Here is a 24,963-nt window from a genome sequence, read left to right on the forward strand (position 1 = left end):
CAGTTGTGTTGCTCAGCGAAACCATTTGAGCAAGTTTTCTTTTTTAGAATGCAAATCCAATCAAAGCAACCCTCTCGCAGTACCTCGCATTTTTGTTTGGTGCAACTTTGGTGCCAAATAAATCAACTGATCCAAGGAGGCCAAAAGTTGGTTTTGTACTAGAAACTAAACAAAAGAAACAAAAAAAAACCCGTAGGAATAAATATCAAAAGTAGATTTAACCGAAGCTTTTGAAGCACCCTTTAATACTAGTCCGAGGCACCCGTTTTAAAACTAACCTAGAGCAGTAAATAGTCTAATTCGAGTTAGGAATCCGACGTTTTACGAAGCCAACTCAAAAGAGTGTAAACTGTTGTATAGTAATGTCGTTTATCGTTCTTTTCTCTTAATATCTTTTTTCTCTTCTCTTGTAACAAAATGAAAATCCAACGCCTACTTTCCACGCAATTCCCTTTTTGACAAAACGAACCAAAAATACTAACAAATTGGCACTCATTTCCTCACACTAACGCCACTTTGTGTGTGTGTGCCTCCCCACCGAGCAAAACCCCCAAAACAATGCGTTTTGTTTACCCAAATCGAAGCGAATAAGACACTAAAAAAATCCCTGCAAAAGAGTAAAAAGTAAACAGTCAGAGACGATTTGAAGCAAACAAAAAAACAAAAGCATTCACCACCCACAAACCACAAAAAAACGTCACCCTTCTCACACCAACACACACACACCGAACGTTGAGTAGTAGGCGTTGAGCGACCAACCAAGCCAAAGTAACAAAGAATGCGTGGGCGCGCGCTCGCTCGTCCAGGTAAGCACTAACACATTTGCACGCCATTTGCACCATCACCTGCTGAGTGGCCTGACTGAATGCTGGTAGTAGTGTAGAGGTTTTGGTGTAGAGTCGAAGTAGACGTTTTTAAAGCACCGTGTGACTCCATTGAAGGAGGTGTTTTCCGTAGAGACACCTGGTAGTTGGTAGTTGTTGGTAGATTTAGAGTTTTTTTTATGGCACGGCATTTTTTAATCTTACTTTCTACATTGTATCATATGATTCGGTTCATTGATTTCTTTAGAAGCAAACACAATTAAAATAATTTTGTTCATCGAAGAATTTCAGTGAAGTGTCTATTTTCGAAGGAACGTAAATGAATTTGCCCATTGTTTTGCCATTTTACCAAAAATGGTTGTATCTGCCGTTATGTTTACAGTATTATGTTTTGCGATATCGTTTTCGTAACAAATTGCATGATTGTTGTTTCTGAATTGGTATGATTGATTACTAACCTAACAAAAGCCAATGACAGAAAAAAAAAACTCTTGGAAATTAATAGTAATATCAAATGAAAAATATTTATGTTTGGTTTCTTATTGCAATGTAAAAACTGGTTATTTTCAATACATTCATAGTTTATTTTTCTGCTATTGGGCTTGGACAACAAATCCGACCATCCTTATTATGAAATTTGATAATAATGTTGTTTTTTTCTCCATCGACAATATATATTTTCAATTTTATATTTGTTATATTTTTTTTATATTTGAAATAAAAAAACGTAATGAAACTTCTTTTAACGTTCAGAAATTTTACCTTCTAAATTTACCAAATCTTAACCCGTATAGGCCTGGGTGAAATTGGAATCACTAAAATGGCCATAACTCAGCGAAAACTCAACCAATTTGCATACTTCTTTATTCGTTGGACTCGTTAGAATGTCTATTTTCCGAAAATGACCCGCAGAACCCGGAAATGTTCCGGTGGCCGGAGATATTCCGGTGGGTCACTGGGTCAAACAGGGTCAAAAATGGCCATTTTTGGGTCCCGCACTATTTTGTTAATAGAAATCATGGAAAAAACACATTTTTTCATGTTACGATCATTGTTCTACCAACGGACAATACTGACCATGGATTTTGCACCACCGGGGATGTTCCGGATTGAGCGGGCAGGTTCCCTACCCCGGGGGAACCGGTCAAGGGACGGTCAGAAATAAAACTATTTCTATCATGGCAATATGGGTGTCAAAGTTCATCATTTTCAAAACAAAGCTCATTTATGATCCCCAAAACCACTTTTGGACCGATCTGGCCACTTCGGGACCGGTTCCCGGTACTTCGGTGGAACCGGAATAAGGCAAATTATGGGATTATTTCTGAATATTTTTTGACAGAGCAATATGGATGTCAAAGTTCATAATTTTCAAAATAAAGCTCATCCGAGATCCCCAAAACCACTTTTGGACCGATCTGGCCACTTTGGGACCGGTTCCCTGTACACCGGTGGATTTCGGAATATGGCAAATTACGGGATTATTTCTGAACAATTTTTGGCAGGGCAATATGGATGTCAAAGTTCATCATTTTCAAAATCAAGCTCATCCATGATCCCAAAAACCACTTTTGGACCGATTTGGCCACTTTGGGACCGGTTCCCGGTACTCCGGTGGAACCCGGAATAAGGCAAATTACGGGATTATTTCTGAATAATTTTTTACAGGGCAATATGGATGTCAAAGTTCATCATTTTCAAAATCAAGCTCATCTATGATCCCCAAAACCACTTTTGGACCGATTTGGCCACTTTGGGACCGGTTCCCGGTACTCCGGTGAAATCCGGAATATGGCAAATTACGGGATTATTTCTGAATAAATTTAGACAAGGCAATATGGATGCCAAAGTTCATCATTTTCAAAATCAAGCTCATCCGAGATCCCCAAAACCACTTTTGGACCGATCTGGCCACTTTGGGACCGGTTCCCGGTACTCCGGTGGAACTCGGAATATGGCAAATTACGGGATTATTTCTGAATAATTTTTGACAGGGCAATATGGATGTCAAAGTTCATCATTTTCAAAATCAAGCTCATCTATGATCCTCAAAACCACTTTTGGACCGATCTGGCCACTTTGGGACCGGTTCTCGGAACTCCGGTGGAACTCGGAATATGGCAAATTACGGGATTATTTCTGAATAATTTTTGACAGGGCAATATGGATGTCAAAGTTCATCATTTTCAAAATCAAGCTCATCTATGATCCTCAAAACCACTTTTGGACCGATCTGGCCACTTTGGGACCGGTTCCCGGTACTCCGGTGGAACCCGGAATATGGCAAATTATGGGATTATTTCTGAATAATTTTTGACAGGGCAATATGGATGTCAAAGTTCATCATTTTCAAAACAAAGCTCATTTATGATCCCCAAAACCACTTTTGGACCGATCTGGCCACTTTGGGACCGGTTCCCGGTACTCCGGTGGAACTCGGAATATGGCAAATTACGGGATTATTTCTGAATAATTTTTGACAGGGCAATATTGATGTCAAAGTTCATCATTTTCAAAATCAAGCTCATCCGAGATCCCCAAAACCACTTTTGGACCGATCTGGCCACTTTGGGACCGGTTCCCGGTACTCCGGTGGAACTCGGAATATGGCAAATTACGGGATTATTTCTGAATAATTTTTGACAGGGCAATATGGATGTCAAAGTTCATCATTTTCAAAATCAAGCTCATCTATGATCCTCAAAACCACTTTTGGACCGATCTGGCCACTTTGGGACCGGTTCCCGGTACTCCGGTGGAACCCGGAATAATGCAAATTATGGGATTATTTCTGAATAATTTTTGACAGGGCAATATGGATGTCAAAGTTCATCATTTTCAAAACAAAGCTCATTTATGATCCCCAAAACCACTTTTGGACCGATCTGGCCACTTTGGGACCGGTTCCCGGTACTCCGGTGGAACTCGGAATATGGCAAATTACGGGATTATTTCTGAATATTTTTTTACAGGGCAATATGGATGTCAAAGTTCATCATTTTCAAAATCAAGCTCATCCATGATCTCCAAAACCACTTTTAGACCGATCTGGCCACTTTGGGACCGGTTCCCGGTACTCCGGTGAAACCCGGAATGTGACAAATTACGGATTTATTTCTGAACAATTTTTGACAGGGCAATATGGGTGTAAGAGTTCAACATTTTCAAAATAAAGCTCATCCATGATCCCCAAAACCACTTTTCTACCGAAAATTGTTCAGAAATAATCCCGTAATTGCCACATTCCGGGTTCCACCGGAGTACCGGGAACCGGTCCCGAAGTGGCCAGATCGGTCCAAAAGTGGTTTTGGGGATCTCGGATGAGCTTGATTTTGAAAATGTTGAACTCTTACACCCATATTGCCCTGTCAAAAATTGTTCAGAAATAAATCCGTAATTTGTCACATTCCGGGTTTCACCGGAGTACCGGGAACCGGTCCCAAAGTGGCCAGATCGGTCTAAAAGTGGTTTTGGAGATCATGGATGAGCTTGATTTTGAAAATGATGAACTTTGACATCCATATTGCCCTGTCAAAAATTATTCAGAAATAATCCCATAATTTGCCTAATTCCGGGTTCCACCGGAGTACCGGGAACCGGTCCCAAAGTGGCCAGATCGGTCCAAAAGTGGTTTTGGGGATCATAAATGAGCTTTGTTTCGAAAATGATGAACTTTGACATCCATATTGCCCCGTCAAAAATTATTCAGAAATAATCCCGTAATTTGCCATATTCCGAGTTCCACCGGAGTACCGGGAACCGGTCCCAAAGTGGCCAGATCGGTCCAAAAGTGGTTTTGGGGATCTCGGATGAGCTTGATTTTGAAAATTATGAACTTTGACATCCATATTGCTCTGTCAAAAAATATTCAGAAATAATCCCATAATTTGCCTTATTCCGGTTCCACCGAAGTACCGGGAACCGGTCCCGAAGTGGCCAGATCGGTCCAAAAGTGGTTTTGGGGATCATAGATGAGCTTGATTTTGAAAATGATGAACTTTGACATCCATATTGCCCTGTCAAAAATTGTTCAGAAATAATCCCGTAATTTGCCATATTCCGAGTTCCACCGGAGTACCGGGAACCGGTCCCAAAGTGGCCAGATCGGTCCAAAAGTGGTTTTGGGGATCATAAATGAGCTTTGTTTTGAAAATGATGAACTTTGACATCCATATTGCCCTGTCAAAAATTATTCAGAAATAATCCCATAATTTGCCTAATTCCGGGTTCCACCGGAGTACCGGGAACCGGTCCCAAAGTGGCCAGATCGGTCCAAAAGTGGTTTTGGGGATCATAAATGAGCTTTGTTTTGAAAATGATGAACTTTGACACCCATATTGCCATGATAGAAATAGTTTTATTTCTGACCGTCCCTTGACCGGTTCCCCCGGGGTAGGGAACCTGCCCGCTCAATCCGGAACATCCCCGGTGGTGCAAAATCCATGGTCAGTATTGTCTGTTGATAGAACAATGATCGTAACATGAAAAAATGTGTTTTTTCCAAGATTTCTATTAACAAAATAGTGCGGGACCCAAAAATGGCCATTTTTGACCCTGTTTGACCCAGTGACCCACCGGAATATCTCCGGCCACCGGAACATTTCCGGGTTCTGCGGGTCATTTTCGGAAAATAGACATTCTAACGAGTCCAACGAATAAAGAAGTATGCAAATTGGTTGAGTTTTCGCTGAGTTATGGCCATTTTAGTGATTCCAATTTCACCCAGGCCTATACGGGTTAACCATATTTTCGACGATTTTGTGTTCTTAAAAGTTCTTAAGTTATGTTTTGAATGCATTTCCTATATCTAAAACAAGCCATTTTGCATCATCTCCGTACTTCTGGCAACCAGTTTGCCGCCGAGCTATGATTTTTGGAAAATATAGAAATTTTACAAAACATTTATGTTTTTCGTTAGTTTTGCAATTGCAAAGAATTTTTTTTATGAAATACTGCATTAGCTATCAGAAAATGATATGTGAAAAATAGAAATATGTTTTTTACTTTTTTTCAATAGTGTCGATCTTTGTTCATTTCTGAAAAAATGTTTCCGAATAGCTGTGGAAATCATCTAAAATTTTCGTTTTCGGACTTTCAAAATCAGACGGTGTAGCCTTTGAAAAAATAAACAAATGTTCAATTAGGTTTTTCTAAGCGTCATCCTAGAAGGCTTTATTTTCAAAAGAAGATAGCTCGGTAACCATTCATCGAATTTTCAATGTTTAAAATCAAAATATTTGAAATTATCCGATCTCCCCGAATTTTTTTTTATTATTACAAATCATTCGGAAATATGACTTTTTCAAAACAGAACAAAGATTATCCTAGTTTAAAAAAATAATAAAAATATTCCTATTTTCACCATACTTAAGCTTTAAGACGGCTATAACATGAAAATTATGCATTTTATCAAAAAAATAAAGAACTTTTCGATAGCAAGTTCAATTTTGAATTAAAAACTATAATCAATAAGTATTTCAGTTACAATTCTATTTTTTTTCCAAAAAAAAATCCAGAAAATTATAACTAGGCGGCAATTTTCTTGTCCGTACTACTCAAAAGTTGTGAGTCATCTGAAAAAAATAGTAAAATTTTAAAATAAAAAAGTACGGATTTGGGTAATGATTTTCTTGTAAACTGTTTAACATTAAAAATTGGCAAAAATTCGCGTGCCTGTTTTTTTCTGTAGAGTTCTTCTAAAAACCTACAACTTTGCCGAAGACACCGAATTGATCAGAATTTCGATATACGTAAAATTAATCTTTATTCACTGATAGTTTGACTCCCAAAATACGCATATTTTCACTTTAGAGCACTTTAAAATGTGCCACAAAGATTCGGGATTGGTTTGACTTTTTTGGCATGAGTTCATCTCTTGTATAGACAAACAAACGCTGAAAGTTTTCGTCCAAATCGGAGCACCTCGATATGACCTCTAGAACAAGCCGAGCAAAAACTGTTTCAACTTTTATAATAAAAAAACAGCGTATATTTTATTTTCAGATAAGTTTATCAAATTTTCCACAAATTCGTCTTTAATCATTTTTTGGCTTTAAAATACAGCAATATTTTTTTATAACTCCCTACTCCAATGTTATTCTCGAGTGTAACTGGCACCGTGTACACAAAAATGGCTTTATTGTCTTTTGCAAGCAGAACATAACCAAACTTTTCGGCACCCTCAGCAAACGTCATATCAATACAAATTGCTGCCGGATCTTTTTCCGGATCTCTCTTTGACGTTTGCGGAGGGTATCAATTAAAGGTAAACAAATCACTTCGTGCATCAGCCAATATCATCTTATTTGGGATGTAAAAAGGCATTTGAGCTAAAGTCCAGGGTGATGCAAAAGCTGGTACTGGAATAAGTATTGAAATGTTTTTTTTTCTGAAAACCAAAATACGGTTGGACATTTTTTGAATTAAATTTATGAACAAAGAAGAAAAAATCAATTGAAAGTGACTACAATTTTTTAAATCAATTGTTGATGATTGTTGAATCAATCGAAAATTACTATTTTTTTTTTTGATAGACTACACTCAACCCCCGGTGGTTGGTCACTTTTTCGTTTGACAATTTTTTAGTTTGTACACCGTTGGTTGGTCAAAATGAAACTAAAAAGTGATGAACTGTCACGTTTTACACGGCGCTCACGCACACTATCAAAACAAAAGTTTGTTAGTGTGTGTGTGTGTGAACTCCGTGTAAAAGGGGTGTCAAACTGAAAAGTGACCCCGTTCGTTTGACAACAGTTGGTGTCAAACCATCGGGGTTTGAGTGTAGTCTGTTGAAAATATTTTCAATGTTTGTGATTTGAAAATTATGAAAATATTTGTAGTGCAGAGAACAGAGCATTTCATAATAGTTCGAATCCTTAGATCACCTTCGAAAAAAAACAATTTTCACAATATTTCGACAGTAAGCAATATAGTCCAGACTTGCTTGTCCGAAGGTTTTAAAGAAAATTCAGATAGTGGAATTTCGAAAAAAAATGTTCTTTTCTAAGTTTTTTTATCTTTGCCGCCATCTTGGATCATTTATTCGCAGATAGTATAGGAGCCTTTTTGGGCTCAACGACCATAACTAAGATAACTACAATAAAAATCCTACTTCCATTATTCAAATTGATATTTTTGCGAAGACTTCGGGAAATCGAGTCTGGACTCTAATATAGCGCAAAGTCTAAGCTGATTGGGCTTATACAAAAATAACGAGAGGAACATCGATGGAATATATTTTCTCTACATAAAATTAAAGTAACTGATGAATATTTCCATAGCATTCCCGCTATTTTTTCACTGAGATGTTATTCATGAAAGCTGAAAAAAAAGTTTTTATTTGTTGATTTTATTTTTTGCATCCAGTGACCCCTCGATATTTTTGCTTTGTTATTGTTCATTGACGTTTGTCTGCCTTTTAATTGGGCTTCTGGGCTAGTAGTTTTACAAAACGTTAGCATGGTTCATTCATATTTTTTTCAAGTTAAAGATAGTTAAAGAGAAAAAAATGTTCTCAGCAACATTTTCTTTTCAGTTTGCTTTGGTAGGAACATTTTCCGTTCCTATTTTTTATTCAATTTGTGATTTTTTAAGATAACATTTTCAAAACAACCAATGTGCCATGGGTTTCCTATGTACATAGGATCATTTGAAAAAGTAAGCTTGATTTATTGTTTTTTGGATACGACAACTTGTTAGTTTACACTTATATCAGGTAATAATTAATCAATGTGTTTAAATTATTTTAAAATGGTTTTTTTTTGTAGACCATCATGTAATAAATTTTATTAATATTTATTAAAAAAAAATTATGGACAGCGCATGAACTATACAAATAAAAATTTCTTTCAGCATGTTTAAAACAAATCGCTATCAAACACTTTCAAAAAAAAATCGCAATTTTTTCTCTCTTTTCAGGCCCAGGAACCGCTAAACAAGCCGTCCACCAACGATTTCGTTTAGCGTGTTTGCGCGAATGTGTGCGAGCGCCCCGGACGAGGAAGCGAGAAACAGCCTAAGAAGACAGCACAAATAGTAAAAGAAAAAACAGGAAAAAAAAACAAACAAAATGCTAAACAACAAACCACCAAATCGAGAATATGAGACTTGTATTCTTCCAGTAAACGCAGCAACAAAACAAAACAAACAAAAAAACTAACTGAAAAAGAAGGTTGAAAACAACAACAAACAATTTGTGGACAAGTGAGTGAGTGAACAGCTGAAAGCAAAAAAAAGGCATCCATCCTAAAAAAGAAGAAGAAGAAGAAGACGCGATTGACAGATTGAGGAAGGCAAAGTAGGCGTTGTAGAGTTTGTTTCTTTTTGCCGCGGTAGTGAAATTATGTTGTAATTATTTTTTTGATACGCTCGAAGAGCGTAGAAAATTTTGTTTTTTTCTCTACTTTGTAGTGTGTGTGTTTTCTTATGTAAATCAATTGTGAATAGGGGCAACTATTGTGAAAAATTTATATATTTATACGTAGGAAATATATGATTATTTGTAGCGATGGTGGTGAAAAGTTTTTCGGTCGAACCGAACCTTTTTTGTAATAAACTGTTAGCAGCTTAACTTTCGTTTTTGTTTTTTCTCTTGCGAAATTCGAATATTATTTAAAAATGTCGTGCATGCTTGTTCAGCCTTAGCCGCCGTCTTTGTAGGCTTCGAGGGAGGAAACATTAACTGTAATATAAAAACAAGAAAAATGAAAGACGATTTTGTAGATCGATGCCAAGTAACAACAATTATTAACAATGGTGTAGATATTATTTTGTTGCAATTTTTCGAGGCAAACAATGTTGAATAAAACACAGTCAAAAATATTCCAGCGATTTCATAAAAGTACGTCATTTTAGTAGGTAAAAAATTCAAATCACCCTTAAAGAAAAACATTACAACACTAGCGAAAACCAAGTCGTTAAAAAAACCTTAGCAGCACAGATAGCGTTATCTTTTTTGTTTGAAACTAGAAAAAAAAACTCCTTTTACACAATTTTTTGCGTAATTTTAGCTCAACAATGTTGTTCGATGACGGCGCGGAAAGAATCCAAGCAGTCCGAGACTACTTTGACAAGCCATCGAAAAGGGTGCCCGGCCTGCTTGGATGCTTTGCTCCCTATCATCGATTCGGTAGAATAATTGAAGAAAAAGTTAAACGTAAATCAAACCAAAAAAAAAACAAGCCGCTCTTCCACGGAATTTTACTCAATTTTTAAAAACAACAGCGAAATCGTTCATGTTTTCCTACGACACACACACACACGTGTTTGCTCATTGAAATGGAAGTTGCTCAAAGTAAATTTACAAAATAACTAAAATTCGTTCACCCCAAACCAACCCCGCCAACCCCAGAAAAGATAAAATCCTCAATTTCGTAGCTGTTTGATAAACCATAGAGAAGCTCCTCTTTCGCTCGTTGAGAGTTGTAAAATTCTTGCCAAATTTAGCCAGAACTAGAACTTTAGCGTAGCGTGTAAAACCCTCCTCCTCCTTCCAGCCAAACCCGAGAAAAAAACGTGAAACGCTCGCATTGTGTTCCGTTCCAGGCAAGAAACAAGAACAAAGTACTACCCTCTAAGCAAACAGATGAATTTCTTTCCTTCCAGAGTGAAAAAAAAGACAAAAAAAAACTAACTTAACAACTTTTTAGAACTATTTTAACAAAAAAAAATGAGAACGAAAATTCCTCCCTCCTTAAAGAAAAGAAACAAAAAAAATACAAGGAAAATGGGGAAAATTCCTGCCAAATTGCAAGAAAAAAAAACAAACAAAAATACTACAAAGAATGTCGCAACTTGGTGCAAAATAGAGAAATAAAAAAAAATCGTTTATGTGTATATTTGCGAACGTGTCCTAAGTTCGAACTAATGGTAGCTGTAACTGGAAGTAAGTTTATTTTTACAACAAAGGAAAAACAAAATAAAACACAACCTAACAAACTACATGCACACATTCACATCTTATCGCAACAACAAAAAAAAACAGAACGAGATTAACAAAACAAAACGTATAAATTTAAAGCAGAATATTAAACGTAACCATCACACGCGTGCTAGCACGCAAAAAAGAAATCAAACATTCAAAATCATCAACAGACAAACACACACAAACATTTTGATATTTTGTACATAAAATCAAACAATCCTTGAAAAGAATAAAAATTATGCTACGGTAAACATTCTCCCACTCAAATTTGATGAAAAAAAAGAAACAAAACGGCAGTAAAACAACATCACAGAAAAAACAACACAAAGATCGACTGGAAGTGTTGTGAGGCAGCAACAACAAAAAAAGAAGGTTAAACTTATTATTTTTGTGTACATATTGAGAGCTAAACAAAACAACACAACTAAATGATATGGTATGGTGGGATTGTCACTGTGCGGGGAGATTAATTAAAACTAAAGAAAAAACAAACAAACACATACACGTAACACGACACAACACAACACAACACAAGAACAACAACAACACACACACTTAGTTATATACATTGTAAGCGTCAAAAGAGATAAAAAAAAGGTAAAAAGTAAATTAAAGAGGAAATAATGTACTGTAATAAAAAAAGAGTGGTTTCAATTTACAGAAACAATCCGAAAAAGCCTTTAAGGTTATTATGACGTTATTATTTTTCAACCTTTTTTACAAAAACTCATTTTATTATAATAACCTATATGTATAGGTGATATTCGGTGGCTGAGATTTAAAAAAAAGGTACATGGAAATTCACACAAAATCAATTTACCAAAATCCATACCGGAGCAGACGGAAAAAACTTGGGAAAAACATTTTTTGATATTTGAAAATACTAGGCCAATAACATTTTATATTTTATAACAAGATTTGTTATTCGTCGTTATAATTTTTCTGTTATTGTAATAACAGATTAATAACACTTTTAGTTATTCTTCGAACATATCTTTGTCATATTTTTTTTTTTTACAATTAATCGGATCATAGTTGGAGGTATTCTTCCATAACAAAAAATGTTATTCCAAAGTTGTTTTGGCTTTCAACCAATATCAGACCAATAACAAATTTTGTTATGATTACATAAACTGTTATTAAACTTGTTTTAGGGGACAAAAATTGCAACTATTGAGCCTTTGTAAAGTTTGAACAAAAAATTTGCAGCCGAGTTATGGTTGAGTTTTTTCGAAGAATAGAACTTTTACTTGAAACAAGATGAAATATTCAATATTGAGCCCTCTTGAAATGCTAGAGTTGCTCCAAAATTTAAAAAATATTTTTTCGAAGAGATCAGAAAATTTCACAAATGTTTCATTTTTTATATTAAAAATAGGACTGTCAGTGCTAGTTATTGATACTAGCAAATAAAAGGCTCTTTTGGTGAGACTTGAAAAACATAATTTTTCTTGTTTTTTTTTTCTTATATTCGCTGTAGTTCCACAATCAGAATTCCAATCTTCAATGTATCTTAGGTTATTTTATTGGTAGTTTTCTCAACTTTTCTAAAAATATATTTTCAGGAATGGACAATTCAAAAAAAACTATTTGAAAAAAAACGAAAAACTGGAATGCAATAATTAAAACTAAACTCTCAAAAGTGACTATATCTTGGAAACGGTGCACTTTATGAAATAATCTGTAAAGTACTTTTGAAAAACTGAAGTAACTCAAATGTTTTGATTCGAGTGGAATTTCAATTTTTTTATAAAATCATAAGGCAGTTGCAAATATTTTTCAAAGTTTATGTTGAGCCACCCCCCCCCCCCCCCCCACCCTTCAAAATTGATACCAGGGGGGCGACATCTGTATCTCACTACAGGCAGCTCGACCGCAACCATCACGAGATGTCAATTACGGCATCAAAACAAAGCCAGAATAAAAGAACAGCTGTTCATTACGGAACCAAAACAAATCAACTACGCACTGTAAAAAAGTACCTAAACTTCTGGCATAAAATGGAAAGAAACTTTTTTTTCATGTCAAATTATACTGCAATTGGGTACTAAAGCCCTATGTAAATTTTTATGTACAACGGTAAAAAAACACGATAAAAAACCATTTGGGATGACTTTTTTTTATCCTAATGCAAAAAAAAAATATTGACAAGACAACATTTTTTCGATGGATCAACTGTGTGGTCCCCTTGGAACGAGCTGTCAAGTAGGACCTTTTCTGTCAAGAATGAACGTGAAGTTATTTTTTTTAAATTGAATTAAAAATCCATTTTAAATCCTTTGCGGTCCTAAGCTTTATCGTTATGAGCAATAATATCACAAATTTAAACTTTATTTTAGGACCCAATTCAAGTTTAAAAGGTAGTGTATGTTTTCGAGGTGATTTTTTTTATCAATTTATGTGCAAAATAAACTACTAAAGTTGGGATCCTCAAGAACACATCTGGCCGATAACTTCAAAACAAAACAAAATTCTTGACTTTTTTTTGATAAGGTCCTATAAACAAATGTAAACATTGAGTGTATCCCGCTTACTCCGATCGACTTTGACATAAGGTGTGAAAGGGATACACTCAATGTTTACATTTGTTTATAGGACCTTATCAAAAAAAAGTCAAGAATTGTACTTTTATCACATGAAACATTTAACTGAAGTACTGTGTATTTTGACTTTTACTACAGTAAATCAGAGTTTATGTTATGAAAAAAATTAAATATAAATTTAAAAAATATTTTTTGTTATTACTGTGCGCAGTTTGCGCGTGATATTAATCTCAACCCCCAAGATGGCTGCCTTTACCATCCCCCTGATAGAAACGAAGAATCAGGGGGCAAAAAATATTTGTTTTTCAAAAAACTTAAATGTTAATGGAAATTCAAGTGCAACCAACTGAAAATTATTTGAAATGCATTTTCCAGCGATTAAAATTATATTCAGCATGACTGGGATCGATCAAAAATATTGTTAATTTGTATGGAATTCTAATGTACAACACTGGGCAGGTGTAAAATGCATTTCAAAACATTTTTTTCATTGAAATGTTAATCTCATGGCTTGTAATTTAAATTATTATATTTTATTATAGTATCCCCCAAATATCCCCCCTCGACTTTAGCCAGAGTCGAGGGACATAAACTTAAAAAAATATTTGCAACGTCCTAGATATAATCAAAAAATACAAAATAGGTGGATACCGATGGAGTTTAGTTCAAAAAAAATCAAACCATCCACATTAACGACCCCCGGGTCTTTTGTGGTCTCTATTGCAAGTTTCTGCTCGAACCTATGAGTCCGAAGGCTTGAATGGGGAGAGCACCCAAAACTCTTTCTACTCCAAGGAACCTTCCACCCCAGTGTTTGAACTGACGACCTTTGGATTGCGAGTCCAACCGCCGCCAGCGATTCCACCGGAGTAGGCTTGGTTTGGTGTGTTGTTTGTACTTATGGTATGGAGACGACTCCTACATCTGGACGGCCAACAACCAAGGCCGGGACCGACATTTTACTTCCTCATCCGATGGAAGGTTGGAGCAGATGGGAATCGAACCCAGAATCATCCGCTAACAAAGCGGACAGCGTAACCATTCGGCCACGCACTGCCACCGGGGTCGTATCAACAAAGTTCAAAAATGCAAAATATAGAGAATTTTCTCAGCTTTTCAAAAATATTTTTTTCAAAAGTAGGCAAACATGTGACTATTTTCAAAAAAGTCACCTAAAAATGGATTTAACTTGAAAACGGCGCACTTTATCAAAATTTCACTAAAGTACTTTTTGATTGCAAATTTGATTTTACATCGAAAAATGAGTTAAAAAATTTTTGCGACCAATATTTCGATTTTTTGAAAAAAATCAGTATTGATTAGAAAAATCATAACTCGGTCAAAGATTTTTTTTCACAACCTGGAAATTTCTGGAAAGTTGGCATTTGATGTCCTCTAAAACATTTCAAAAAATAAAAAAAAATAAAAATAGTGTTTTTTTGCCAATCAAGTTGTAGTGACAAAAAATTAAATAAAAAATCACCAAAATTTTTTTTACCGCGTATCATTTTTTTCAGTGTAGTCCATATCCATACCAACAACTTTGCCGAAGACACCAAAGCGATCAAAAAATTCCTTCAAAAGATACAGATTTTTTATTTTCATACATCTTTTTTGTATGGACAGCTGCCAAATTTGTATGGAAAATTATATGGACAAACTAATGATGCAAAATGGCTTCTTGGGCATACCGAAGGCACCAAAAAAGTTTCAGTCGGATTAAAAAATACAAAAATTAAAATTCTAAAAAAAAGACCGATTTCGTAGAGAATTGCTCATGTTTTAATAGTATCAATAGCTCCACCAAATTTGAACTTGATCAGAGAAAGACAATTCAACAATTTACCGTATGAATAATTATTTACAATATATTAGTAGAAGATAAAGTAACTATATTGTCCACTTTTCTAAAACAAATTTAATTCCAAACACAATCAAACGTGCGGCTCCCGACAACTAGGACACACGGCTCCGTCCGTCCGATCCCGGAGCCATGTCTCGATACAGGCCCGGTGAAATCCGTGCCCGCAGTCCAGAAACTGGTACAGCCCAGCATCCTGACCCAGCGCGAGGGAACAAATGGTACATTTTGCGCTGAAAACGAGTAGGTATTTAAAATGATAGTTATTTCACCTGTTGAGGTCGTAACAGAAAAAAAACTAACCCATCGCTATCGGCATTCCATGTCGCAATCTCCTTGTAGTGCGAAGTTGCCGCATACTGCAGCAGCTTGAACTTGAGCTCAACGTCTTAAAATAGAAGTAGCTTAATTAGATAAAAGGGAGTCTTAAAAGTATTAGTCACCTGTCCCAAAGCGCATATGCGCATTCTCAATATGCATAGCCAGACTCCAATCCAGCAGGTGCGTTCCGTATCGTCCCGTCCGGAAGGTCACACACGCCGGACAGCGAACCTTCTGGCTGCAGTCGTGGTGCAGTGCCCGGGCGTGTTTGAGCAGCGTTCCCAGGCTGAACCCGTCCTGGTTGCAGTACGGACACCGGTAGATGGTGAGTTCCTCCGGGGAGGACCCAGTGCCGCCGTACTGCAGGACAAGGTCCCGCTGCGTCAGCACCGTCTGCATCGGGTGGAACGGGTGGGCATTACGCCGTCGGTGGCAATTTTCACACAGGTCGTAATCGTGACATACCAGACAGGCGTAGCGGGTTCCCGCGAGGTTCTGCTGGCCGCACGCGTCGCAGTTGATGTCTGTGGGGGAATTGGAGGTTGGCTGTTGATTGTGGTTGAGTTGGTGAAGAAAATATACCTTTGTGGAACGAACTCATTGCGCTCGAGCGGGTTGAAAACAAATGAATGAGTCATCGCGCACAAGTTTCTTGCGTCGCGTAGTAGATGTGGGGTAAAATGGCAATTGCAAATTGCTTTTGGTCAAGAATAAACAATAATTTAAAAATTTCTGTTTATGGAAAGGAATTTCGGACAATCTACCAACACATCGATTGATACATAATAGTTATATTTTAATAGTAAATGATTAAACGTTCGTCCCTTTTGGCTCACGCAACTGCTGCGGCACACATATCGAGGAAGAAGAAAAAAAAGGCGTACAAATCGTCTAACCGTCTACTTCTTGACGACCTGGATGACGTCCTCGTCCTGCATAATGTGCGAAATTCCGACCCGCTGCGGCGAGTACTTGGTGGACGTGCCCCAAACGAGCGCGTACTTGAACTGATCCGCCAGCGTCCGATGGATGGCGTGGCAGACGTGCTCCACCGAAACTCCTCGACGCAGAATCAACCCATCGTCGAAATCTGGCGGCGCGCCCGGCTTCTTCGTGTACACCCGGATCAGCATCAGATGTTCCCACAGCACCTCCAGCAGATAGTCCAGATTGAGGTGCATGTTACAGCTGACCACCACGCTGAACGGTTGCCGGGCCAGCCGGTCCACCTCCTCGATCGAGATTTGATCAATCTTGTTATACACGTAGATGCACGGAAGATAGATCCGATTTCCGGACACCACGTCGATAAACTCGTCCTCGGTACAATCCTCCCGGAACAGCACTTCCGCGTTGAAGATCTTAAACGAGTGCAGAATGGTTTGCACCATCTTCTCGTTACAACGCGTCATCGGACACGTCGAGTTGAAGCTCACACCGCCGCCCTTCTTAATCTTGAAGTAAATGTTCGGCTTTCTCTTGTTCAGTCTCAACCCAACCGACTCCAACTCGTACTCCAGCAGCTCCCGGTGCACGTTAGGCTTGGTAGCGTCCAGCATCATCAGCACCAAATCTGCCGTACGCGCAACGGCAATAACCTGCCGACCGCGACCCTTTCCCTGCGCAGCACCCTCGATAATTCCCGGCAAATCCAACAGCTGAATGTTCGCCCCCTTGTACTCGATCACACCCGGAATGCACGTCAACGTCGTAAACTCATAGTTGGCCGCCTCCGACTCCGTCTTCGTAAGCGTCGACAGCAGCGTCGATTTACCCACCGACGGAAACCCGATCAAAGCGATCCGAGCATCCCCAGACTTCAACACATCGAATCCCTCACCCTTTTCGCCCTTCTTCGACGGTTCCAGCAGCTGCGACCGGTACTTGGCGAGCTTGGCCTTCAGCAGTCCCAGATGGTACTCGGTGGCTGCAAACGAAAAAAAAACACCCCCGGGAACATTAACCAAAACAAAAACACGCTCAAAACCCCACAAAACCTACCTTTATTCTTTTGAGTTTTGGCGATTTCCTTCTCGATGTCGGAGATTTTCTCCAGGATACCCATGGTGGAAGGATGCTAGCACACACGGCGCTCACGGAAACGAAAGAGTTAAACTTTGAAACGGAAAATGTCGGATTCTTCACCGCACCTTGCGCCGGAGGAACAGCAAACGCGGCGGACCAAAATTGCTCCGGGATGACAGATCGACAGCACGACACGGCGAGAAAAATGATTTGACGTTGACGTTTTCGGCATTTTCGAAAACTCGTGAAATATTTCAATACAGTCGAGGCTAAGAGCATTGTAGCAAAATAGGGTCGTAAAAGGCGTCTGAATCCACAGCCAATTGGGTCCTGAAACCCTATGTAAATGTTGTACATATGTACAACGGTAAAAACACGATTGAAAATCATTTCTGATCACTTTTTTCCATTATAATACAAATAAAAAAAATGACATGACAACATTTTTTTTTGTAAAGGGCCAATAAACCAAATTTTCAGTTTTTGATTTTTGGGTGTTTTTTAATACCCCTGACTCAAAGCGGTTTCAAAAACACCCAAAAAGCAAAAACTGAAAATTTGGTTTATTGGACCTTTTCAAAAAAAAAAAAAACTCCAGATTTTTTCGATGGATAAACTATGGTCCCCTTGGAACGAGCTGTCAAGTAGGACCTTCTCTGTCAAGAAGCCCGCATAGTCATGAACTATATAACTACTTTATGACAAATAGTTACTCAACTATTTATCAAATGGTCTCTACTATTCATTAAATTGTAACCAAACTATATATGTACAATATATCAAACCATTAATTCCATTCCCAAAATAGTTTTGGTCGATTTTACTATATGAGAAATTAGTTGTTAGGCAGAAAACTATATGAGGTTTTCATACATATGTAAATATTTTTATAAACTTGGATTTTACGTCAAATAGTCATTGCCCAAAAAATTGACTATTCCCTATATAGTTTCTGAAAAACTACTTTACCGACACTACTTTGCCGACACTTTAAAAAAGACCGCAAAAATGAACCCTACAATTGTTGCGATAACTACTTCGGATACATATAATCAAATTTGATTTTTAAGTTCTATCGATAGTTGGTGAATGCCCGGATAAACGAAAACTATATCGATTGCGGTGTGGAACTTAAAAAAACCTTATGAAATATGGTCACCATTTGTAATAATGTTATTTGGCGGACCTTGATGACTATTTGTCAAATGGTCACCATAAGTAATAGAGTTATTTTAATGTTTGTAATGGTAAACAATTTTCTTCATAACATTAAAAAACTATTTGCAGATGTTTTCTCAAATGGTTACCCTAAATCATAAGGTAATTTTAAAATTCAAATGGTTCAACTGGCGGACTTGGATGATTATTTGTCAAATAGTTACCGTTATAATTAAGGTTTTTAAAAAGTCTGTAATGGTGATTTTTTTCTGAATGATTTTGAAAAACTATTTGAGGATGTTTACTGAAATAGTTATCTTAAATCAAAAGGTTATTTTAAAGTTCTAATTGTTAACTTCGATACGCGATATTATATATCCGTTCGAAATTATGTAATGATTTTCTAATTTGTTTCACCAAATTCAACCAGGTTTTATTATTATTTTGAATAAAAATAGTGCCTCGGAGCAAGGGTGCCACGATATCTCAACATTGCTTTGATCAAATCGGCTCAAAATTTTGGTGAAGACTCGTTAAACCGGTCATGTGTGCATGACGAAGGCCGATTTTCAAAAACTTAATTCTTAAAAAAGATAAAAATATTTTTATGTTTTTCATATAAAAAATCGTCAGTTTTTGATTTTTGTATTTTTTTAAAAAGCAAAATTTCAAAATCGGGCTTCGTCATGCACACGGAATATGTCTTGAGAGTCTTCACCCCAAATTTCAGCCAATTTGGTCCATCCCATCTCGAGATATCGTGGCACCCGTAAATCAACTCGGTGTTTAGAGAAAAACGTTTACAAAGTTTGACAGTTCGCTTTGCGCATGGCAAAATTATGAACTTAATTCGTCTCTTACTCAGTTCAGTCACGAAATATCTTCATGAAACTTTCAGGAGTGATTGAAAATCATCTTTTTAGTGAATTAAGTGAATTTTCTGTAATATGAAATTTTGTGATTTTCTACATGTATGTAACCCCTTAGGGAGCGTTCTTTTATTACGTAACGCAGTAGGGGGGGAGGGGGGTCGGAGGCCTTGTTACGCTCCATACAAAATTTTGAAAATTTGTATGGAAATTTTGTTACGAGAGGGGGGGAGGGGGTCTAAAAATCCGATTTTTTGCGTTACGTAATAAAAGAACGCTCCCTTAACAATAGTACTCTAGTAAAGACTTAGTAAAAAAAAGGTGGCGAAGCAAAACTGTTGGAAACGTAAACACAGTTCTATCAAAGTGCTATAAAAAAATATTTTATAGCAGACACGCGAAAACAAAAATGAACACATTTTGCTGAGCATGATCTGCTAGACTTAAAGACTATTTTCGTAATCATACGTTCAATTCAAATTACCCAAAACAACCAAATGGGAAAATCATAAATAAAACTTTATTATTTTCCATTTGGACCTTATTTTGTGCAGGTTAGGGCAGAGCTCTAATAGAGCTAGCTATTCTTAAAGCATTCTAGTAGAAAATTAATGTTTAGTGTTCCACCGTTCTTGCAAGGTTCTGGCAGAACCACCTCTGCTAGAATATTTCGTGACTGGGTTAGCACAGACACCCACCAAATACACACTACGTTAAAACTAGTCATTGATTTAAATTTTATTCATTTCATGTTTACTTTTAGAAACGTGTATGATATCTGGAGCAACATTTGAAAGGGGCGGTACGACATTGCTCTTACGGCCTTTCGTCCCATTTAAACGCGTGTAATCAAAGGCCGTAAGAGCAATGTCGTACCGCCCCTTTCAAATGTTGCTCCAGATATCCTGAATTCAGTTCAATATAGCTCTTTTTACTTTAGTCGTATAATATTTGTTTTGATTATTTTTTTCCTCTGCAGCCAACCAACTGCAAAGATCGCGAGTGATTGTTGTGCAGCGGTAATCAGCGATGGTGTCTTTGCTTGCGGGAGATGTTTGAGTCGACAGCAGAAGAGCAAATCGTCCGCCAGGTGCATCTTCGAGTCCGCGTAGAGATCCAGATTTTAAAGGTTTTGCCCTGCTGGACGGCCGTGTCACACGTCACGTAACTTGTGGTATTCACCTCGAAGGAAGAAAAAGGGATCAGTTTTTGGAAAGAACGCGACGAAGTGGTTTTCAACGGCGCAGGCCTACTGAGGCCAAAAAATTTACCGAGTTCCGCTCCCGTTATCACGTCCGGATGTATGTTCAAGATATGTTTCTAGTTGACCCGCCGAAACCTTCGCTCTATTCCGTCCAAGTAGGCAACCTTCCTCAACTGCTCCGGCTTGACGATCTGTTTAATTGAGTCGACAGTTAGGTGCGTCCGGCGCGTCCTTGTAAATAACAATATTTTTTAGAAACTTTTCAGAATTACACCAACTCAAACCCACCTTCATCGCTTCCCCATTATCGTCTTCAGTCGGTTCTTTTGCGCCTCATCTTCGCCGCCTTCTCACCATCCGACTCCGGGTCCAGTAACGTCCAACCATTAGCAACTCAGCGGAATCAGGTCCCATGAAGTCCAGAACCAGAAACGATATGTCGAACTCGAGCTGCTGTTTGGTCACGGCTTCAACCATCTCCCAGAAGACTTGTTCCGCCGCCAGATCGCGCTGTCTTGCAAGAGTCGCGCGCATTCATCCCGTTAAGGTACGCAGTCAGCGTAGTTCGCCGTGTGCTGCGCAAACAAGCTCATCAATCGGTTCATCTCTTTCAAGGCTAGAAGTGGTTTTTTGTCGGATGAGGTGTGATGTAGTTGAAGGATCAGTGAAGGTTCTGGTAGGTGACCAGTTGACGCAAAAGGAATCTACTGTGCTGGTAGCACATAAGCAGCAAGCCGTGGTATACCGGCCCGGTGGCGTGGTTGGCCCTGTTGGGTGTAAGAGTCAAAACCCTGGTTAGGTTCCGGGCTACCAAATAATACTCACCTGTAATTAAATGCAATGTTGCCACGTTGTTGGGCAGTCAATCGTGGCCTGGTACCGGAAAACTAGCAGCAACTCCTTTTTGTGGTATGTGTAATGGTTCCGATAGCCGCGGGCGTAACTCCTACGAGGCAAAGGGATGTGTTTGAAGGTAAGCCGTCAACTTGGTCGTGGCGTGGAGACAAGAGATTTCCTGAAGCTGAGAGCTCCTAGATTGTAACGCGTCAGCACATCGGGATGTCCTCGCTCAGCTGGTTATAAATACCTGTTTGTGCTAGATCTGCTGCCGGAGTTTCGCGTCGCACCTGGCCCGTTGCTCAATTCGTCGAGCCATGTTTTGAAAGTGCTGCACGATATGGTCCGGCGTCTGATCGAATCTTTCCGGTTAGATAGAGCGATTGCCTCTTGCTTTTAGCATTGATTCTACAAAAATCTTGGTTTTTAAAATCAACAGAACGTTTTCTTGATTCGTATGTCTTATGTTTCTGCGTGTAGTTTCAATAATCACAAAACAATTTAATTTATACTAAAGAATTGTAACACCAACATACACAAAATTAGTTAATCCTAAACATAAACTGCTGTCCCACTTTTCATTCAAGCAAAAACTGTTGGAGTTAAATTTATTTTTCACCATTCACAGTTTTGAGTGTAGCTTTTGTTTACATCAAATCTAGATTAAATTTTTCAAAACAACCTATCCCTCATGGGTTTCCTATGCAGATAGAGCCTTTTGAAAATTTAATCGAGAAAACGTGACGTTGCGGGCAGGTGGGTGGCTTTGGCACGGGAGTAGGAAAAAGTTTGCTATCGCCGCGATCGCAGTAGCCGTTTGTTTAAATCCAGCACATTTATTTATTATTTATTGATAGTGACATAGTTTATTATTGTGAAGTTGCGCTAATTACGAACATCGCCAAGACCACCAGCGACGCCTTCTGGCCACCGCATGAAGAGCTGGAAACCCTACTCGAGCAGCCAGCCCGCTGATCTACCAAAATTCCCGCATCTCCGATCTAGCCTCCGTCATCGAGGATCGCGAGTACTTTGTCGCGTCCGTCCGTGATCTCGCCGACAGCTTTCGCAACCGGGACGACCTGCACTCAGTTCTACAGATGATCATCAACTTCAAGTTCATCCTGCGGGCTGGCTTCCGGCACGTCATCTCATCAACATCCGCCGGATGACACCGGTTAATTTGCATCAACTCTTAGAGGTTAGTGTACAGCAGTTTTTTAGTACTCTTATCAACACTTCCTCCCACCTCAAATAGATCATTCAAGAGTTAGGCTGCATCAAACTGTTTGTGATAGACGTCTCGTCAAAGCGAATGTTCTTCACCGTGAGGAGCACACCTACATCGAACCTACCAGAGCGCTCCGTCGACGCTGTGTTCGTCGGCGATCACCACAAGCTCCAGAAAGACTTCCTGGAGTCGCCCAAAAACATTCAAGCAGCGGAAGTGGAGAACGAGGAGGATGAAGAAGATGCCGAGGAGCGAGATCAATTCGCAGGATTTGGACAAGAATAATTCAACGATTCGACAGTTTAAAGGTAGGATTCTTTTTCTAACGCGGATGATTATTTTGGTTTGGGCTCTCCAGACTGATGACGCTTCGTTTACGATGGTGGCTGCGTCCTCCTCCGCCAAACATTGTAAGTTTTCCCATGAACTTGCTGATGACCGGCAGCTGCTCGACAATTTCGTTTGGGCTGGTGAAGAGTGCCGGCGATTCAGTGGATGAACTAGCGCAAAATTCGACGGTGTTTTTCGCGAGTGGTCGTATCACTATGGCAGTGCTGTATTTGGCCACCAAAGAGCTTACACAAAACGGGGATGGCTGATCCTCAGGCCAATATTGGAGCTCCAAAGGGCCGAAACAGAACGGTGTGTACACGAGAAGTTTTTTATTATTCTTCGACAGTTTTGCTCCACAATGTTTATGTTATTTATAGGTACCTACACATTATGGCAAGAACAAAAAAGTTTTTTTTTTTGCTCTATGTGGTAATGGGCTCTGATTGGAACCATTTAGACTTCTAGAGGACACACGGATTGAACGGAGGAATACGGCCAAACCCTTGAAATCATTAGGGCTTGCCTTACTTTGAATGCAGATGGCAAAATATCATGTGTTAAATTTTATTATTTTATTAATTTCAATTTATTTGAGCAATACATTTCTCAATCAACTCAATATTTAACAATGTTTTTGATTCAACACACAATAATATGCCTTGCGCGTTCTCTCTTTTCTCTACTCTCGCTACGCTCGTTAACTGCTCTCGCGCAGGCAGGCAGACAGGCAGGCGCAGCAGGCAAAAACAGTCTGAAGTGAAACGTTTGTGCGGCTGGTTGTTGTTTACGTTTTGTGCGCAGGTATATTTTTTAAACAAATCATTTGATTTACCAGATACTTTATTTACATTTTTCTTGTTTATCATTTCAGCGCCGTGGAGAACTTGAAAAAAAACAATAGCTGGTACTGCAGGATTCGATCGGCAATTAAAAGGGATCTCGGCGGCAGCCGACCGACAAAACGAAATCGAACGTGCACAATTTGTTTCGCCGAGGATGCGGCCGCACGCACGGTTGGCATCAATCAAGAAAATTATCAGATAAGTACATTATCTTTTAATATTACATTCTACTAGATACTTTGTGATTTTTTTTCTTATTTTTTCAGGTTTGGACAATTTTGGCAGTATGATCAACTAAACAGAATCGGCATTCAACTAGAATTTAAGCCGAACAAATATTATTGGTGTGAACCATCCGTCAAAAAGTGAACAATTCTGTAGAAAATAGGTACGTAAAAATGTAAGAAAAACTTTGAAAAAACCATTCGAAAACAATTTCTCAAATAGTAGTAAATTTGTAAGATAAACTGTAATTTACCATTTGTAAACCATTAATCAAAAAGTCAGAACTGGCCGAGAATTGTTGGATAAACCTTTAATAACAATTTGAAAACTACTTCTCAAATAGTGAAACTGAGAAAAAAAATAGGATTAACCTTAAATGACCATATGAAAACTATTTCTAAAATAGTAGCGCTAGGTAAAAATAGCAACAAAAACCATAAAAAACCATTTACAAACCTTTTCTAAAATAGTAGATGCAAGGTTAAAAATTGTAAGGAAAACCTTAAAATACTATTTAAGAACCATTTCCCAAACTGTAAAAACCGACAGAAAAAGGTCGCTTTTTCGCGAAAATTTACTTTATTTTTACCATTACACAAATGGTAATTTGACGAAACGTTGTTCGGGAATTTTTAAGGTTACCGTTGCTAACCACCCTCATTTCAGATGGTCGAACTTTATGAAAAATGGTAGGGTACCATTTCCGATATGGTATTTTTAAGGTTTTCCTACCATTATCCAAATAGTGGTTCCCGAATAAAATTATAT

The 24,963-nt window shown here is 38.2% G+C and overlaps 3 protein-coding genes across 9 annotated transcripts in view; 1 reads left to right on the plus strand and 2 right to left on the minus strand.

The window, feature by feature from the left end:
* LOC120429861 (very low-density lipoprotein receptor-like) overlaps window positions 1-10,701 on the plus strand; it is a 373,714-nt gene extending 363,013 nt beyond the window's left edge. For 6 of the 7 annotated variants that reach the window (XM_052709697.1, XM_052709694.1, XM_052709693.1 and 3 more), the window contains one exon: window positions 8,742-10,701. In XM_052709697.1, coding sequence (XP_052565657.1) covers window positions 8,742-8,786 — 45 coding nt within the window. In that variant the 3' untranslated portion in view covers window positions 8,787-10,701. Of the gene's footprint in view, window positions 1-584; window positions 807-8,741 lie in introns of all 7 variants that reach the window. The other variant, XR_008212404.1, reaches the window with a different exon arrangement.
* A 4,393-nt stretch (window positions 10,702-15,094) lies between these two features.
* Window positions 15,095-16,132, minus strand: LOC120429862 (E3 ubiquitin-protein ligase KCMF1-like). Its single transcript, XM_039594937.2, has 4 exons — window positions 16,054-16,132; window positions 15,594-15,995; window positions 15,454-15,538; window positions 15,095-15,383 (listed from the first exon to the last, which is right to left on the minus strand). Exons 1-4 carry the CDS (start codon window positions 16,070-16,072, stop codon window positions 15,224-15,226), a joined length of 666 nt encoding a protein of 221 aa, XP_039450871.1. The 5' UTR covers window positions 16,073-16,132; the 3' UTR covers window positions 15,095-15,223.
* Window positions 16,133-16,246: 114 nt separating this feature from the next.
* On the minus strand, window positions 16,247-17,652 carry LOC120429863 (developmentally-regulated GTP-binding protein 2). The gene is made up of 2 exons (XM_039594938.2): window positions 17,473-17,652; window positions 16,247-17,398 (listed from the first exon to the last, which is right to left on the minus strand). Exons 1-2 carry the CDS (start codon window positions 17,534-17,536, stop codon window positions 16,371-16,373), a joined length of 1,092 nt encoding a protein of 363 aa, XP_039450872.1. The 5' UTR covers window positions 17,537-17,652; the 3' UTR covers window positions 16,247-16,370.
* Between the last annotated feature and the right edge of the window lie 7,311 nt (window positions 17,653-24,963).

The sequence above is a fragment of the Culex pipiens genome, chromosome 3 (assembly GCF_016801865.2).
Source record: "Culex pipiens pallens isolate TS chromosome 3, TS_CPP_V2, whole genome shotgun sequence".
Lineage (NCBI taxonomy): Eukaryota > Metazoa > Arthropoda > Insecta > Diptera > Culicidae > Culex > Culex pipiens.